Here is a 19439-nt window from a genome sequence, read left to right as displayed (position 1 = left end):
ATTAAACAACCTGACAGAATTTAGAAATCTAACAAATAACTAATCCTCATCAAAACAATAAGAATTGTTTTGTCTACCCATATAGCTACCTTTTTCCACATAGGCCTTGATATCCAGAGTAAGAATCACTGTAAAATGTCAAACCGCAGTATTTTGGTCAGTAAAAGCTGTTGTAATTATATGCCTAATCAAGGTGAGGGTGAGGTGAACTCACGCAAACACACACGCAAGTAGGCCTGCTCGCACACATTCGCACGCATGCGGGTACATTTACTCAAAATTGATGCACGAGCAATTTAGTTTTGTGTCGGCGCGAGGGCGTCAATGCCGCGAAAATCTGAAATGTGAGGAATAAAAAGTATATCATTCTACCCGTTACGTTTCTTTCAGCAAGATTAAGCTAGTTTATATTAATATATTGTAACCAACTCTACTGTCGATTACCTATCAAGGTGAGTCATAGATGTTTTGAGAATCGTTAATTTTAATTCATAAGCGTAATTGTATGCCTACATACGCAAACCTATTCAATATATTCGATAAGCTATGGTTTTAAAGAATAGACGTTGACAATTACTTATATATGTTCTTATCCCCACAATTAGGCAATCACAAGATATTTAAGTGTTCCAAAGAGAGCTTTTACATTCGGTGTGGAAGATGTCTGCTCAGAATAATATCGCCATCTGTGAATTGCACCCCAACATCTCCCACCCGGTGAGCTGAATATAATAAAGTTATTAAACCATATCTCATCAATAGGCTGAAAATACCTTTTCTGTCTATGGACGGCTACCCATGTTTTGTTATAATTCCTTATAAATGTATATATACTTAATTGGGGCTTAGACTAAGGTCAGGCTACATCTCTGACGTAGGCATATTATTATTATTATTGCATCATTTGTTAAATGCAGAAAGTAAAACGTGATCGATGTACCTGCTGTTTTTGCAGAGGGTAGTTGGTGTAGTCATCGGCAAAACGGATGTCCGGAGCTTCCCCGACAGAAAAAGTGAATATATATTTTTCTTTTATAGTATTTTGACTGCTAGACTTTGGTTTTTATAGTTAACTTAAACTATAAATGGAAATATTTTTTTTGTACAATACTCCCACCTTGTGGTACTTGTTATTTTTTCTCCTCAATTGAAATATACAGCAGGACACAACCCCATACTTCTGAATTACAGATATCGGCTTTGATAGATTCACCTTCAGTTTTACGGTGAAGGACTCCCCGGATTACTTCATCAACGTGTCGGCCTGGGGTAACGATGGATTCATCAATGTCCTCTCTGGCAGCTTTAACATTGGAGAATGTGGTGAGCAGTGCCGTGCACAGGAATTATGAAGAGCGGGGTCTCAAGCAAAGATATAACCCCCCCCTTTTAATGATACCCTGTTCATACCAAGCTTTTGTAACAAAAGAAAAGATGCAATGTCCTCACGTAGTTTGTTTTTAGTAATGTTTATTTTATATAGATGGGTTGAAAATCCAGTCGCTTCCGTGTAATGCAGCAGGGCAAGTTCAAAACTTTTTTATAACTTATGTCAGAGTTAAGGCTGCTCTGCTCCAAATATTGCATTTGTTTTTCCTTCCATTTTAAAGTTTTAATAATCGGATTACATTTCCCCTCATGGCGATTGTTACCACCCTGAGGTTGATAGACTTGGGAGGTAACATAGCAAAAAGGGATTGAAATTAAATATTACCAGGCACCATCAAATAAAGGGTTAATTATAAATAAACTGAATGGAATACAGGAACAAAGACATAAGCAAAAAAAATGCTTTGGGGTAGCCACAATAACCAGAAAATCCCAGATATTTGAACAAAACTTGCAGTCCAGGCTTAAAAATATATTTAAACATCTCTAATCCCACTCTACACCAAGACAAGAGAAAAAAACATGGGAAAACAAAACAATACTTACCCTTCAACAACTTATCAATGCTCTTTAAAAACAAAACACCACGACCAGAGCGCTCACTGCAAAACAACAGCCAGTGAGCCAGCCAGAGGGCGAAAAGAGAGAGGGCACAGTCTCTGGTGCTGGCATACTTCAGGTGAGTTTGGTGCAAGTCATTAGCCGTAACAGCGATGTACACTAGTGAATCACTTATGAGCGTAAACTTAAGTGGCCATTGCAGTGTCCAATAACAGTACACTCACAGCAGTGGTGCAACTTAATCTAGTAACAGCATTTCAGACAAGTACAAACAACATAAAAAAAGTCAGGGATTCAGACCACACCCCCTGCAATCCTGAGTCTTTCCAGGGTGGTTAGGAATCCCTCAAAGGTTTTGTGCGAGGCCAACAAGATAGTTGATAAAGAGTAGAGTAAGTTACAAGTTAGTTAAAAGAGGCCAAGGCAGTGAAGGGCTTGGCAATGGCTTTTGCCATGGAGAGCAGTGTCTTTGGGATCCAGTCTGGGGGGGGGTCCAATCTGGCTTGTCTTCTGGTTTGAGGATTCAGGGAGGCACCAGGGGCTGAGATAGTCCAGCCCCTGACGCTGGGGCAGAGGCCAAAGAATGCGAGTCTTTGGGAGACTGGAAGTATTCCAGGCTTCAAGTTGAATTGACCTGGGTTAGGGGGGTTAGGGAGCTGTCATCAAAGGGTTGGGGAGGGGTCGCAGGTAGTGAAGGGCTTGCCCACGGCTTTGACCATGGAGGACAGTATCTTGCGGAGGCTGCTTGGGCCCTTGGGCTTCTCAACGTCAGGGGCTCCAGAATTAGTATTTTGAAACTATTCACACACGCTGCCCTTGTGGACTTGCAATCTGGTGTCGGGTGATGTACCGGCTAGGTTGATGTGGTCGGTGTCAGGAGCAGGCACAGTGGGGACTAGCAGAGGACTGACTTTACTTCTTCCTCGTCCATAGCTTCAGGGAGGCAGCAGGGAGGCAGTAGGGGCCGCGGGCTGAGATGGTCTAGCCCCTGAGGCTGGGGCAGAGGCCAAAGACTCTCTGATCTTGGCTTCAGCCATTTACAGTAATTTCCATTGCCTGAAAACGCTTAGCTGCAACCAGCAACAGACGACAGCAGGATGGAGTGCCTGGAACAGTCTTGGTGGTGATGGTAGTGGACTAACCACCTGATAATAAATCAGGGGGCTCCAATTTAATAGGTCTGGAATATGGGTGTGGTTAGCGGACATCAAAGGGTTGGAGCAGGGCGCAGGTAGTGAAAGGCTTGGCAGTGGCTCTGGCCACGGAGGACTTCCATCTTGAGGATGCCACTGGGGCACTTGTGTCATTCCCCAGCGGGAAGGGCTCCAGTCTGGCCAGGCTTCTGAGCAGAGATATACTCAGGAGGCAGCAGGCCGAGATAGCAGGCTGAGGCTAAAGACTGTCTGATCTTGGCCTCAGCCTTTTCATTTCCTTCTCCTGGCAAAGCTCCGCTGACAACCAGCAAGAGACAGCGGCCCTTGCAGGACAGCATCTTCCTCAGCGACTCGCAGAGGACCGACTGTGGAGGACTTGCAGTGGTCGTTGGGGCCCTTGGGCTGCTCACCAACAGGAGGGGCTCCAGTCTGGCTTGTCTTCTGGGTTGAGATCCCTGTCCAGCAGAACAATTATAATCAACTAGTTAAATATTGGTTCTTAATAACACAATGCAAAAACACTCTGTGTTCAAACGTATTACAACAACATCGCTGCCATTTATTACTTTTCTTCTAAATCTGTCATGTGTCGGGTCATTTACCGGCTAGGTTGTTGTTGTCGATGTCAGGAGCAGGCACAGCGGGGACTAGCAGAGGACTGACTTTACTTCTTCCTCGTCATTTGCTTCAAGGAGGTAGCGGGCTGAGATGGTCTAGCCCGAGGCTGGGGCAGAGGCCAAAGACTGTCTGGTCTTGGCCTCAACCATTCAATTTCCTTGGCCTGAATTTGTTCGCTGAAATCAGCAACAGACAACAGCAGGTTGAGGGGCCTGGACCAGTTTTGGTGGTGTGGGTAGTGGACTAACCACCTGATAATTAATCCGGGGGCTACAGTTGAATAGGTCTGGGATAGGGGGATGAGTAGCTGTCATCCTAGGGTTGGAGCAGGGGCGCAGGTAGTGAAGGGCTTGGCAATGGCTTCGGCCCTAGGGGACGTCCATCTTGAGTATGCCGCTGGGGCACTTGCGTCGCTCCCTAGCGGGAAGGGCTCCAGCCTGGCCAGGCTTCTGGGCAGAGGCCTCAGGAGGCAGCAGGCCGAGATAGTCCAGCCCCTGAGGCTGGGGCCGAGGCTAAAGACTGTCTGATCTTGGCCTCAGCCTTTTCATTTCCTTCTCCTGGCAACACTTTGCTGAGAACCAGCAGGAGACAACGGCCCTGGCAGGACAGCACCTTGCGGGGGGCCGCTGGGACCCTTGGGCCGCTCACCGTCAGGAGGGGCTCCAGCCTGACTGGTCTTCTGGGTGGAGGACCCTGTCCAACAGAGGGGTTATAATCAACTAACTCAACCAACTTAATATCAGTTCTTATTAACACAATGTATGAACACTCTCCCCGTTCAAACATATTACAACATCTTGTCAAATTAGCATTTTGAAACTATTTACCCACGCTGCCCTTTGTGACTTTTTTTGTACCTGGGTTATATGTCGGGTAACTTACCGGCTACGTTGTTGTGGTCGGTGCCAGGAGCCGGCACAGCGGGGACTAGAACTGACTTTGGAGGACCTCTTTCCCTTCCATAGCTTCAGGGAGGCAGCAGGGACAGAGGCCAAAGACCTCGGCTTATGCCTCAGCAGGGTGCTTTGATAAATAAAAAATAATAAAAGATCAAGACCTTGAAAGTGCTAGGATTATGAAGGAGGTCCTTAACCATGCTTGGCTTTAGCCGACCGGGATCTCTGAGCGTGAGCCTCGTGCTCTCCGTCATCTCAAAATTCACCTATGATAAAAAAAATGACCTTGGCCTCACCCTTTTAACTTCCTTCTCCTGGCAACCCTTCGCTGGCAACCAGTGACAGTCGGCCCCAACGCTGGACAGCAGCCCCCTGCAGGGTCGTGCTGAGAGGCCTCATCCAAGTACTCGCAGGATGGGGTGCCTGGAGCCGTCTCGGTGCTGATTTTCCAGACCCACCACCTAATAAGTAATCCAGGCTTTGAGTTGAATAGGCCTGGGTTAGGGCGTTAGCAAGCTGTTATCAAAGGGTTGTGGAAGGGGTGCAGGTAGTGAGAGGCTTACCTATGGCTTTGGCCACGTAGGACAGCATCTTGCGGAGGCTGCTGGGGCTCTTAGGCCGCTCACCGACAGGAGGGGCTCCAGTCGGACTTGTCATCTGGGTGGAGAACCCTGACCAACAGCGCAAATAAAATCAACTCATTAAATATCAGTTCTTATTGACACAATAAACAAACTTATTACAACATCTTGTCAAATTAGCATTTTGAAACTATTCACACACGCCGCCCTTTTTGACTTTTTTTTGCCATCTGGGCCAAGTGTCGGGTAACTTACCGGCTAGGTTGTTGTGGTCGGTGTCAGGGGCGGCACAGCGGGGACTAGCAGAGGACTGACTTTACCCCTTTTTTCGTCAATAGCTTCAGGGAGGCAGAAGGGGCAAAGCCAAAGACCTGGGCTTGAGCCTCAGCAGGGTTGTCATGGGTCCGGCTTCATCCAATTCCTCAAAAGATGGGGTTCAAGGAGCCATCCTGGGGATGCTGGTGGGGCACCTGCGTCGCTCCCCACTGGGAAGGGCTCCCAGATTTCTAGGCGGAGATGCCTCAGGATGCAGCAGCCCGAGATAGTCCAGCCCCTGAGGCTGGGGCAGAGGCCAAAGACTGTCTGGTCTTGGCCTCAGCCAATTCATTTCCTTCTCCTGGCAATGCTTCGCTGACAACCAGCCACAGACAACCGCCCTACCTTTGGACTTTAGAGAGCACTAGTGCGTTAGAGCTGAGGGGCATCAGCAAAGTCATGGCAGGCTTGGGTGCCTGGAGCCGTTTTGGTGGCGATTGTGCCAGACTCACCTCCTAATTAGTAATCCAGGCTACGAGTTAGATCGGCCTGGGTTAGGGGGTTAGGAAGCCGTCACAAAAGGGTTGTGCAGGGGGCGGAGGGAGTGAAGGTCTTTCCAATGGCTTTGGCCATGGAGGACACCATCTTGCTGAGGAGGCTGGGCCGCTTGGACCGCTCACCGACAGGAGGGGCTCCAGTCTGACTTGTCTCCTGGGTGGAGATCCCTGTCCAACAGAACAATCACAATCGACTAATTCAATATTTTGCATTGTCAGATTTTTTGTAAACTGGGCTAAGTGTCGGGTCATTTACCGGCTGGGTTGCTGTTGTCGGCGTCAGGAGCCGGCACAGCAAGGACTAGCAGAGGACTGACTCTGGAGGACTTGCAGAGGTCGCTGGGGCCCTTGGGCCGCTCACCAACAGGAGGGGCTCCAGCCTGGCTTGTCTTCTGGGTGGAGGTCCCTATCCAACAAAGCCATCACTCATTAAAAAGTGGTTATTATTAACACAATGCATTGTCCGATTTTTTGTAATCTGGGCTGTGTCGAGTAATTTACCGGCTGGGATGCTGTTGTCAGTGTCAGGAGCCGGCACAGCAAGGACTAGCAGAGGACTGACTCTGGAGGACTTGCAGAGGAAGCTGACAGGAGGAGCTCCGGTCTGGCTTGTCTTCTTGATAGAGATCCCTGTCCAACAGAGTAATTGTAATCAACTAATTAAATATTGGTTCTAATTAACACGATGCACAAACCGTGTTCTAATATATTACAACATCTTGATTTTTTTAACCTTGGCTATGCGTCGGGTAACTTACCGGCTACGTTGTTGTGGTCAGTGTCAGGAGCCGGCACAGCGGGGACTGGCAGAGGACTGACTTTAGAGGACCTCTTCCTCGTCCATAGCTTAAGGGAGGCAGCAGGGGCAGAGGCTGAAGACCTGATCCTGAGCCTCAGTCTTTTGATTTCCTTTGCCTGGGAAGGCTTTGCTGACAACCCGTCTTTTGCCAGCTTCATCAGCCGTCTAAAAATGCCTTTTTTGCGTTTTTGTTCTCTGCTGTATTGATACAAGAGGTTGGCCGGACAGAGCCCTGACTCAGGACCGAGCCCTGACTCAGGACCGAGCCCTGACTCAGGACCGAGCCCTGACTCAGGACCGAGCCCTGACTCAGGACCGAGCCCTGACTCAGGACCGAGCCCTGACTCAGGACTGAGCCCTGACTCAGGACTGAGCCCTGACTCTGGAGAGCCACCCCCTGCTGGGTCGTGCTGAAGGGCATCATCCAATGACTGACTGGGTAGGGTCCCAGGAGCCATCTTGATGGTGGTGGAAGCCTCCCCGTCAGCCTCCAGTGTGCGCCGAGGGGCCTTGCTGACGCCACCGGGCTTACCCACAATATGGTCCAGTGAGCCCTTAATGATGGTGGCCAAGTGGACCACCAACATCTGCAGCGTCTCACAGGAGACAGTGGAGGCAACGCTGAGAGTCACCGGTACGCTGGACTCCAAGATGGGCGTGGTCATGGCAGTGAGGATGACCGCGTTGGCCATCAAGCTGACCTCAGCCACTATCAGCTGGGTCAGTGAGTCCATGGCAAGTCGCTGCGGGACTTCAAAAATACTGGTGAGGGCCTTCTGTAGGGACCCAACAAAGCTGGCTCTGAGTCCTTCCTCCGTCAGCTGGAAGTAAGGGAGGTCCTTCTCTGTGGGTGGAGGCTTGTATCTAAAAGAGCACCATTGGAACATAATATTTGCTTAATATTCTGGAATTACTGACCCGATCCTAACATGTTGAGGTGGCTTTTGGTGATTAACATTTCTGATCCTTTCAAATTAGTTCGTCCAAATGAGGTGAATTAAATCTCTGCAACCGGTTAGAATTTTTTTAAACATATCTACGCAAAAAATGAAAACAATATTCTAAACTTCAGACATCTTCAGCATCGCTTCAACGTACGCAACGTCCATGTTTCGACAGGCGTGGCCATGGCTCTGTATGTATTCCCCAATCCTCGGCATGACGGGAGCCAGAGTGGCCTTCACTAGGAACGAGATCAGGTCCGTTAACATGGCCACCATCTGGTCACACACACAGGGCTCCAGGTGCCCGCTCGTCAGATCCCTCCACAGCCTGAAAGATAAAGAGATTCGGTTTTTGCATCATGTTACGTTAAAACCAGAAAATAAAACAAAAATGTGTGTGGTTGCCATTTGGGCCCGCTATCACGCTGAAATCCTATCTAGTATCAGTGGCGGCTGGTGATCAAAAATGTTGGTGGGGCACAGTAATAGACAGGGGTTTCCCCCCCCCCTAAAAAAATTGAATTTAATAGATTTGATTTCCTGTATTCTGGTGCATTTTGGGAAGGGCCACTACCTATTTACCTACTATTCATTCAGATTAATAGCCTACATTCTGACTTGCATGGCCTGGACAAGCTTACACTGCATATACAGACCTAGTTTATGGCCATTCCACCAGCCATTGCTATTTGGCCAATTGTTGTTATTCTGATATTGAGACAAATCATGATCACTGTCTATAGCGTCCATTTTTTGTGAGTCTCAATGTCTACTTCAAATGCAGTTAGAAATACGGGACAGTTGCTTCATTTTGTTTATATGCTACAGACCGAAAGACTAAATTAATATGTAACTTACTTGCTCCTTTTAAGTATAACATTGCTTGGGGAGTCCAATTCCTCCCCTGAAAAGGGAAAGTACTAACAACTCTCTGCTAGCTGGCGAGCTATCTCTTCTCTACATCTAGTTGTGTTGCGCGAATGCTGCTGAGGGAGGTAGCATATTTGATTGATTCGTTGAATTGTCCAATCATGTGGTGATAACAAAAAAGAAACCCGATACCATTGGCCTGGGGCGCACACTGGTGCGACCCGAGGGCGAATTTTCTTGCGCCAATGAAAAGGTGTCTCTGCTTGATAGACAGCAAAAAGTTATCGAGCTTACATTAGCTGTGTTCGAAATCGTTCCCTATTCAGTCACTCACTATTTCCTTTATAGTGTTCATGATATAGTGCACTATATAGGGAGCGAACAAACGAGAATTCGGACACTACGCTGAACATTTCTAAACGTCATTTGCGTCAGTAAATGCGCCGGGTATTTGTGTGATGCAGACAGAAGCGCCCACATTATGTAAACAAACCGGGCACTCACGAGGAAAGCTGGAGGTTGTATTGAAGTTTTATTAATTTTGAATGTAACATTATCCATGTTAAATCCTAAATAAATTGTTGACATTTCTATACGAAAGCCGGAGTCTCCATCATTAAATGTATACTTTTTCGCGGTTATTCAGCTTCTTCTTCTCCTCCGGAAAAACACGAGGCACTTATGCCTGTGTGTAAATAGTGCTCAATCGACGAAGCGCATGTTGTTATTAGTAGCTAGGCAACGGTTTTGGCAAATAGCTCATCGCTATAAACTGGCTAAACATGTTGGCATAATGGTCTGATACCGTGAGAACTATATGAGAATATGTTTACACAATCGGGCAGGCGAATAAACATAAAAATAAAGTTGATAAAGGGGCACACAATATGGCCCAACAAGGCGTGCTGGCATTGCGATCACCAAACATTCCATTTGCGTTGCTTTAACTTCAGCGTTGACTTTAGCTGTCCAACTTACCGAGGTGTGAAACGATTCAGGCCGTCGAGGATCACCTGTCGGATCGAGTTCATGCCAACCGTAGCGTACTCCGGCTGGATCATCTTGATAGCGAAATCAGTCATCTTCTTCCACTTCTTGATTTTTCTCCTGTCTCTCGTCGAGTCTTCTTTCAAAACCGACGCAAACGATGCAACACGCGAATTTATAGAAGCATAGACGTCACAAAGGTAGATGCAGGCCCTGGTTGTTGGGGTTACGGATGGGTTTGGAACGTAATTAAAGCCTTCTGATTGGTCAGGCCGAAAAGTGATTGACAGGTTATTCCAGCCTTTTAATTGGACGGGCTGAAATTAGCTTTATTCAGTTCTGATTTGTTGCCATTTGCTTGCTTTTTGTTGGCTAATTTATTTAAACATTTTTCTTTGTCTTTCTTGACAAAGTGGTTGTTGAAAATCCTTTAGTGGCCAGCAAAGATCCAGAGAAAGATGAAAAATATTGCCCCACAACACCAAGGTAAAAAAACAACAACTGTTTATTTGTTCTTACTTTTACCATTTAAACAGGTGATCTTTTTTGCTAAGGTCTGGTTGTAGATTGCTTAGATGGGTAATATTCGTTTCATTCTTGTCTGTTGACAACCCATGTGTCAGTCTGACAGTTAAGTAGTTACAATTGACCAACATCGGACACATCAAAGTGTCCACCTTTGACCCATGGACTTCCCTTCGCCCGTCCTGTCCTCTCTTCCAGCCTCTACAGGCTGCTGGTGTCAGAGGCCCACTCTCGGGTGCTGCTGTGTGCAGACATGGACACAGCTGATAGGCTCCTCCCTCTGCTCCACCTGCCTGTGAAGGACCCCAGAGACTTCTACTCCCTCGGGGACATAGTGGCCAATGGGCAGAGTCTGGATGGCAGCGTCCTGAATATACTGGCTGCAGTGAGATCGGTAGGGTACTTTAATTGTGGGTGAGTATATGTAGGCAATGGGCAAATTGTTGGAAGCATGCTGGGTAGCAAGTTAGCTGAGAATGAGCATGATACACTCTTTGAAATGTAATTCTCTTTGAAATGTAAAATGTAATAGGGTACTTTGGACTAGACTTGTTCATCTGGCAAATGCACTTGGATAATGTGAACACCTATGTGTTCAATGTAAAGAAGGGACTCAAAGCATATGTGATCAAATCATCCATCCTCCAACCAAAACCTGCAAAGGCTTAATGATATGAAACATGTTGTATAAATGTCTTTAGATTGCAGAGCCGAAGCAGTTCACCACATCAGACGGCCGTAGAGGCCAGAGGCTGGAGGTGAAGCTCTTTGATGACTCCGTGACTTCCTTCTCCTTAGTCTGGTAAGGGTGGCTTTCCATTTGCCTCAGCACAAAATGCTAGAGAATGTATATTATATAGGTATATAACATGCACATGTAGATGAAATGGAAAATGAAAGTAAGAAGTGCATGCTTATTTTACATCGAATTGTATTTTACATAGCAACAGAGAAAATAGCTCAGTAAGCATTTTTGCAATCGAGCTTGCCATCAATCATTAGATTGATTGATTGGTCGAGTGATTGCCCGGACCTCTGTTCACCCCCATGTGTCTTTGATTTTCACCATGTGTCCACCCCACCTCTGCGTTTCAACTCCCCAACCTCACACACACAGCTGGGACAGAGAGGCCATTCAGCTCATACAAACTCTGGTACCAAAGGAGACGGGTAGGTTAACAGCAGCTAACCCCTCTCGCTTACAAAATGAATATTTCCTTAACCTAATGCAGAAATAACATGCCTGTCAAATTCCATAGGCTGTGAGTCTTCATATAGACATTCACTATAACCGACAGTTGTGTTTTTTTTCTCTTTCCTGCTTTCTTTTCTCAAAGTTCTCTTCATCGCAGATGCCAAGATTAGTTTTGACAGTTTCCGAAACTGTATGGCGGCAACAGTTAACTCCAAAACTATTGTTACTGTCAACCCTGGTAAGAATATATTTGACATGTAGGCGTAGCTTAATATTTACCCAAGCGGCATCCTGGGTACCAACTTGGGTCATGCATCATTGTTGGGTTGTAACTTAAGTGAAAAACTGCTACAATGTTGTACCCGTGTTTGTTATAGCCTCATCATATGGATTCCTGCCTTCATTGACATTTCATTGAATGAAGTCGATCTTGAATGACCTCTTGAATGATTAATAATAGGTTCTGTCAAATAGGACACACACCACAGTTAACCTTCTCTAAGCCACACATCACAACAGCACTGAGAAAGCCAGAAGCCATTCAGTTCCATTCCAACCTTTTGAGAGTACCTCACATTTCACCAACCACAACTGTGATTGACATCTCTGGGCTTCAGTACATGTTACTAACACAAAAATTGGTGTGAACAATTTGTGTCTAACTATGTGTATGTAAACTTGAAGAGATTGTTTGTGTCCATCACAGACACCAAGGAAGCTGGCCTGCTGTTCAGCCGTGCCAAGGAGATGTCTAGCTCAGGGCTGCTGGTGGACGACGACAGGCCAGACGACATGCCCGGTAGGTCAGACAGGAGCCTTGCTGTTTGACCATCTTACTGTTTTAAAATTCTTCTATACTTGTTTGATATTAACACAAATACAAACAATGACTAATAGCTTGTCAGGAAGATGAAGGACGTCCATACTTCCTCTTTACGGTCAAATGTGTTACACTGTGTTTCTCGTCGCTCCCCAGTGGACTCCATCACGGACGTGTACACGGTGAACCATCTGAAGCTGAGGGCCCAGGAGAGCCCGGAGGTCTTCTTCGGCCTCACCTACAGCTTCATCTCCAAGCTGGACTTGGACTCCTCCATCTCCAGAGTCATCAAAACCAAGTGGTAGGTTGACCCACCAGCATGACAGGCGGAGTCGTTCTATCACAGATTCACATTAAGTTCAGATCCTAACTTCTACATTTACCGCAATTTTCTATCCACCACTTTTCAGAAAATGTGGATGTTTAAAAAATAATAATTTCAAACAAAGTCAATAATATACAGATCATGGTTTTCATATTCATAGTAACAGAAGAGACGCAATTCTTCATTAAAAATCCCTATAAAAAACTGGTTGAGAATCTAACCAGCAAACCTCTTAAATCAATAAGTGCCATAGATATACAGATGAGTAGATGTTTGGCTGAATGGACAGACCTATATCCATCCCACAGGAAATAACATTGATTACCAGATGTTTACCCTAGCACAAAGAGTATTTAGGCCCAATCCCATTTCTTCCCCTTACCCCTTCCCCTTACCCCTTCAAAACAAGGGGGAGGGGTAAGGGGTAGAAATGGGATTGGGCCTTAAGGCAAGGCAAGGCAACTTTATTTATATAGCACTTTTCATACACAAGGCAGACTCAAAGTGCTTCACATATAAACATTGTCATACAATAAAATAAAATAATAGATAAGTAAAAGAAAAACATATGCAAAGAAATGGGTAAAATAGAAAAAGGCATTTTAGTATTAAAATAGAAAATAAAGGCAAAGTTAAAAAAGCTTTTTAGAAAGTGCAATGTATTTATGATTTTAGCAGAAAGCTATAGCAAACATAAAAGTCTTCAGTCTTGTTTTAAAGGTGCTCAGAGTTTGGGCAAGTCTTAAATCCTCTGGGAGTTTATTCCAGCTATTTGTTGCATAGTAACTAAATCCTGCTTTCCCATGTTTTGTGTTTACTCTGGGGATAATTAACAGATTGGTCTCAGAGGATCTTAGTGGTCTAGAAGGCTGATGTAGTGGAAGCATATCAGTTAAATATTTTGGGCCTAAACCAAGTTAAGGTATATCATGCTTCCTATCAGCATCCAGTGACCCAACCCCCACCACCTCCTCAGCGCTAGGTGCAAGTACCAGGTGAACGAGGAGCTGCAGAGCTGCACCAACCCCTCGTGTCCGGGCAGGGACCAGCCCCTGTCCCTGACCACAGGGTTCGACCTGACGGTGGATGTCACCGACCACACCGGCACCCTGCAGGCCTGCTCCCTAAGGAGCCCTGTGGCTGAGAAGACGCTGGGCTGCACTGTGAGGAGGCCCCCGGAGGGTGGGGACTCCTGGACTGAAGCGACCCTCAGACTATATGGCCCAATCCCATTTCTACCCCTTACCCCTCCCCCCTTCCCCTTACCCCTTCAAAACAAGGGGGAGGGGAAGGGGTAAGGGGTTGAAATGAGATTGGGCCCTTAGACATGAAGGTATCTCGACCAACTATGGATTTCATTGATTTATATATTACTAGTGCAGCACCACAGTGCCACCCAGTGTGCAATAGGTTGAACTCGAAACAATGATCCATACATTTTCTCCAAAATAGTGTCCAAGTGATTAAAAATTGATGTTAATGAATTGAGAATCTGAACCCTGTTTGACTTATAGCAGTAAAATGACTAATGTACTATTTAGATGTTTCTTAAAACCCTGTTCGTTGCCTGCAAATTTATGTGCAAGCTATTTTCTAGTGACAAAGTATGTATTTTTATACATGGAATTTGATTGAGTGTCTCTGAAACAGAAAGATAACAAGACGATTTTCATACTTTCTGTTGCAGATCGAGGAGTTCACAGGTCTCACTGATGAACAGCGTACTGCGTTCAAATGGAAGTTTCTTCTGGAGAGATGCAAAATACACATGAAGGTAGATCTAAAGAATTGGCCACACAGTCTACCACTGCGTTTCTACTACAATATAGTCGTTTGGCAGACACTTTCCATCCAAAGCGGCCTACGGTGAGTTCAGATACATGTTAGGAGAAACGGTATAGGGGATGGGCAATCTCGCTCATGGATTACTTCAGTTAGGCTTCTGACACAGGAATCAAACCCAGTACCCTTTTTCTGAGAATCAATTACCAAATGAATAATTAATATTAACATGTCTTCAACTTATGTTAATCAAAACATATAAACCATTGCAGGTTCTCCCGTCCACCAAGGTGAGGTCAGGTGTCAGAGGGATGATCCTTGCGTGCTCATTGGCTGATCCAGGGGAAGTGAAGCAGCATATGTCCGCCCTGCTGCAGTGAGCTCCAGTGTAAAGCAAGAGGAGCAGAGCAGGAAGTTCCTACAGCGCGGCTCTTTAACTGCTCTTTGATAGGTTACAGCAAAGACGTAGTGTTAGATTATATATTTGACTATGCTGAGAGGTTACTTTGTGTATGTCTAGGTCTATGTTTGGAAAAATGTATTTATGAAATTTATGCAGGTGTTCACATGTGTACTACTACTAATAATAATTATATTTAATAACATTTTTCAATAATAAAGATTTAATTGAACAAAATTCTGATTTGTTTCCATTAAATGTTTAAGTCCTATTTTTACTGTGTGTTCTTTCCTTTGCCTGTTTATAACGGGTTCAGCCTGGAAATTAATTTGACTGCTATAATAAAGCAACACAAAAGAGATTAAATATGAGCTTCATTTTAACGAAGCGGAACCATCGTACAGTTATGTTGTTGTGGGGGCATTTTACAGACGCACACACTAAACATCACATCTACCTTCAAGGTAGGGTTTACCTTGTGTTATTCTGTTTTGCAATGCATTTTTCACTGTTCATTGAGTTTCAATATTCCATTCCAAACTTAATCGACTCGATCAAAATCGTTTTCTCATAGCTGACGATTCGTCTAACTCTTAGCAAGTTAGCTTTCCATGCTATCTTTGTTGATACTGACCTTGTTGACATAGTTCAGTAAAAATATATAGATACTATATTCCGAAAACAATGTGCAACCTTACATCTTATAAAATGACAAGTTAGAATGTGTTTATTTCGATAGCTTCCTCGATAGGTCCGGGTACAACTATCTGCAAGAATGAATGTAAACCAGGGGGGGACCGTGGGGAGTGATCCAGTGATACTGGCCACGGCTGGATACGACCATACAGTACGTTTTTGGCAGGCCCACAGCGGGATCTGCACCAGGACGGTCCAGCATCAAGACTCGGTATCCTTTGTTTTTACGCCCTTTGCCTTGGTATGTTTTGTTTGGCACAAATAATATCGTTCAACTGAAATGTATCTCGGTACACCTGAAATCTATTAACCAGCAAGTGTCAGTGCCGTGGTGTACTTTATCATGTCGGAATACCAAAAACCTGTTATGCGTTTGCTTAACAAGCTCTCAGCAGGTAAACTCACTTGAGGTGACACCAGATAGGAGTATGATTGCAGCTGCAGGTATGTTTATCATCACAATTTATTGACCGCTCCTCAAATCTATATTATCAACCAATTCACAACATAGAAGTAACAACTTGTTTTTTTGGGGGGGGGGTTCTCTGTTTTTAGGCTACCAACACATCCGCATGTATGACCTGAACTCCAACAACCCAAACCCAGTGATCACATACGATGGCGTCAGCAAAAACATCACATCAGTGGGCTTCCATGAGGATGGGCGCTGGATGTACACCGGAGGGGAGGACTGCATGGCTCGGATCTGGGACCTACGGTACTCCCCTCGCATTCGATGCATGCATGGGGGTGAATCAAATGCTAATAAAATGCTAACCTGTGTTGGTCTCCCCTGATGTTTTTAAGGTCCAGGAACCTGCAGTGTCAAAGGATCTTCCAGGTCAATGCACCCATCAACTGTGTGTGCCTGCACCCTAACCAGGTGAGACAAAGAAGACCATTTACTCTGATTGTCAATGCTTCGATTTCCCTTGAAATTGAATTGCGTCTATAGAAAATGCAATTCTATTTGATTTAATCTGAGTAGCTGAAAAATAACTTTTTAATAACAAGTACAAAAATGTTTTAAGTACAAATTGTCAAAGTGCATAATTACCTTCTGTGTAAGAAATGTGTAAGAATTTGTCCTTTTTCTTTTTCCTGGTATTATAAGCGATGCACCGATATATTGTTTGCTATAGGCCAGACTGTGCGATATCAGTATCTGCAGAGTTGAACAACATGGCTGTCGTCTTGTGTGCTCCAGGCAGAGCTGATCGTAGGCGACCAGAGCGGCGTGATCCACATCTGGGATCTGAAGACGGACCACAACGAGCAGTTGATCCCCGAGCCCGACGTCGCCATCAACTCTGTCCACATCGACCCGGACGCTAGCTACATGGCAGCGGTCAACAGCTCGGTCAGTGGATTTGGTGGTCTCATGGAGTCCGACAGGAAGTTACTCTGCCCTCCTCTATAGCAATGCATTACATGCACAGATGCTCACGGTTTACATGTTCTGCGGTGGTGCTAGTGACCGAAATCTAGTGCCGGATCAGTGACTAGCTCGGATCTCTGGACTCTATTTTGGCTTAGTTAGGGTTCTGAGTCTCCTAGTGGACAGGAAGGCTGCTCTCTCTCTCAAATAATATAAGGTTTCTCAACAACAACTGGATGGGCATCCTGAAGGTCTCTCTATCTCATTATTATGCCATTATTTGAGTGTTGGCCAACCCCCTGATTATAAAGCTATTACTTGAACCAAATCTTTATTAACTGTGTATTAACATGCAATTTCACTGCTGTGTCTGAGTTGATTTGGAAAGGAGGGACTGAATGGGGGCTCTTGGCTGCGTTGCTCTCTTCTGAAACGCTGAGCATTGTGTGGTGGCTGATTATTTATTTTCTGTCGTTGTGGGGCATACATCTACCTCCAGGGGAACTGCTACGTATGGAACCTTGCGGGGGGCATGGGAGACGAGGTCACTCAGCTCATCCCCAAGACCAAGATCCCGGCCCACAAGCGCTACTCGCTGCGCTGCAAGTTCAGCCCTGACTCCACGTGAGTAAACCCTCTGCTTTCCTACTGTATTCATGTGTGGTTGTTCAGCTCAGACCTGTGTTTTGTGTGGCCAGCTTTTGGAGGATGAGTAAAGTCTTTTGATGAATGTTGCATTGAATTAACTGAATTACCACGTCTTCTGTTTTATTTTTGTATTAAACATACCGTGGTATGCATACGGTTGATTCATACATTGCATCCAGATGCCATTCAAATATTTTATCTAAACACTTGGAACCCCATTAAGAGTGGAATAATAAATAAAATAAACTTATGTTGTTGAGGAAATCGCATGCCATTACATTATACATTTTAAATGCGTATTCAAACCAGACCAAAGGACTCCTCGTTGAGTTGGATAACTTTGAGGTAAAAAGACGAGTGAGAATACCACAGGGACAAGCAACAGAACGCTTTTGCTTGCACAACAATCGTTGACTCACAGGAGTGATGCCTGTTTCTATGTTTGTGTCGGCAGCCTGTTGGCCACCTGCTCAGCAGACCAGACCTGCAAGATCTGGAGAACGTCCAACTTCTCCCTGATGACTGAGCTGAGCATCAAGAGCAACAACCCAGGGGAGACCTCTAGGGGCTGGATGTGGGACTGCGCCTTCTCTGGCGACTCCCAGTACATCGTCACAGGTTAGTACTACAGGCCAACTGAACGTGGTAGTGTTGGTATTCGGTATGATTGAGAAAAACACCTACACATCTAGTTGTAACTTAAACTTTGACGGTTTAGGCTTCAAGAAAACCACCTTGCAACGCTAATGTTGCCAAGGCCATCTAGAAACGACATAAAAAACTAATTGATTTGTTAAAAACTGTTTGCACTTAAGCAAGGCATTAGAATCCCAGGTCCTATGCGAGACCATAAGATGAATGCTGAACTTGTATATGCTGCTATAGTATTGTATATTAGGGTGGTTAAGTAACCAATAGCTCAATCAAAACCTCAACAGAAGTGTAATGAAATAGTACGGATGTGCTAACAAGAGTTTTTGATGTAGAACGTGAAACTTTGTCTGATTTCTCTCTCTCTGTCTCTCTCTCGCCATTCCTGCAGCCTCGTCAGACAACCTGGCGCGCCTGTGGTGCGTGGAGACCGGGGAGATCAAGCGGGAATACAGTGGGCACCAGAAGGCCGTGGTCTGCCTGGCTTTCAACGACAGCGTGCTGGGCTGATGAAGAGGAGGAGAAGGACGGCGTCGAGCGAACGGAAAAGAAAAAACGATTTTGGGCAGGAGAACAGAAGTGCGGAGAGGAAGAAGAACGAATGAATGAATGGACGCCTGCCAGCAGAAGGGTTGGAACGAGGGACGGAATCGACACGCATGGGAACATATTGATCGCTTGTTAACTTTGGTGGGGATGATCCGTGAGTTGGTATTGAGACCGCGGGACTTCTTTGGATCGGCGTTGACGAGCCAGACCACGGTGTGATGAGCATGATCGGGACTCCATCCCCACAGCAGCCAGAAGACGTTGATGATTATGATGATGAAGAGGAGATCAGGAGTGTCTGAATGTCAGCCCTCCTTATAAGTTATTCCCAAACGCATCCACCTGCTGTCTTTTAAATGATGTAACATCTGGTAATAATGATATTAATATTTTGCCCGTATGAATGATTCCGATGCAGCTCTCTCATCTGCCAATTTGGAAGAAGGAAATTCTTGACACTTCCATTCATTTGCTAACTAGGTTTTTAACTTTTTGTGCCAATCTTTCCAAAGGGCATGTCCTTATGGTGACATCTTTTAGAAATGAAGCAACCGGTAGCGAGCGGTCTGCAACACCACTGAGGGCGAATTAATACAAGCTTTGTTTTTAGAAATGGGCCGTATTTAAGAACACGTGATTTGCATTATATCCAGGATGCTGGCTCGCCTGTGCCGTTGGAATTGGTTATGTCTTGTTTGTGTCTTATGTATAAATGATATCATTATATTCCCGGGCCAATGTTTTAATATTTTGAAGACTGATTTTCCCCAGTAAAGATTTGGGTCAGTCATACGTCTTGCAAAACCTGTTTTCTGATTTTTTATCGCTCCGTTCTTACTTCCTCCTCACGCGACACACA

The 19439-nt window shown here is 45.3% G+C and overlaps 2 protein-coding genes and 1 long non-coding RNA gene across 3 annotated transcripts; 2 read left to right on the top strand and 1 right to left on the bottom strand.

The window, feature by feature from the left end:
• Window positions 1–345: 345 nt before the first annotated feature.
• On the top strand, window positions 346–14834 carry meiob (meiosis specific with OB-fold). Its single transcript, XM_030339584.1, has 14 exons — window positions 346–452; window positions 606–717; window positions 956–1013; window positions 1192–1323; window positions 10025–10097; window positions 10335–10530; window positions 10838–10938; window positions 11254–11306; window positions 11474–11569; window positions 12038–12130; window positions 12308–12452; window positions 13453–13639; window positions 14164–14250; window positions 14531–14834. Exons 2-14 carry the CDS (start codon window positions 661–663, stop codon window positions 14636–14638), a joined length of 1386 nt encoding a protein of 461 aa, XP_030195444.1. The 5' UTR covers window positions 346–452; window positions 606–660; the 3' UTR covers window positions 14639–14834.
• Window positions 1460–7101, bottom strand: LOC115530811 (uncharacterized). Its single transcript, XR_003973792.1, has 9 exons — window positions 6770–7101; window positions 6513–6641; window positions 6268–6417; window positions 5455–6179; window positions 5182–5289; window positions 4915–5079; window positions 4605–4745; window positions 3707–4415; window positions 1460–3559 (listed from the first exon to the last, which is right to left on the bottom strand). It is a non-coding gene; the product is annotated as an uncharacterized LOC115530811 (long non-coding RNA).
• Window positions 14835–15051: 217 nt separating the features above from the next.
• On the top strand, window positions 15052–19384 carry mlst8 (MTOR associated protein, LST8 homolog (S. cerevisiae)). The gene is made up of 9 exons (XM_030339588.1): window positions 15052–15122; window positions 15398–15565; window positions 15747–15798; window positions 15910–16072; window positions 16162–16237; window positions 16562–16714; window positions 17232–17356; window positions 17835–17998; window positions 18423–19384. The coding sequence occupies exons 2-9, from the start codon at window positions 15434–15436 to the stop codon at window positions 18539–18541; spliced, it is 984 nt and encodes a 327-aa protein (XP_030195448.1). The 5' UTR covers window positions 15052–15122; window positions 15398–15433; the 3' UTR covers window positions 18542–19384.
• Window positions 19385–19439: the final 55 nt, after the last annotated feature.

Source organism: Gadus morhua, chromosome 18 (assembly GCF_902167405.1).
Source record: "Gadus morhua chromosome 18, gadMor3.0, whole genome shotgun sequence".
NCBI lineage: Eukaryota > Metazoa > Chordata > Actinopteri > Gadiformes > Gadidae > Gadus > Gadus morhua.
The sequence above is the reverse complement of the archived record's forward strand: the minus strand, read 5'-3'. Positions and strand labels throughout refer to the sequence as shown.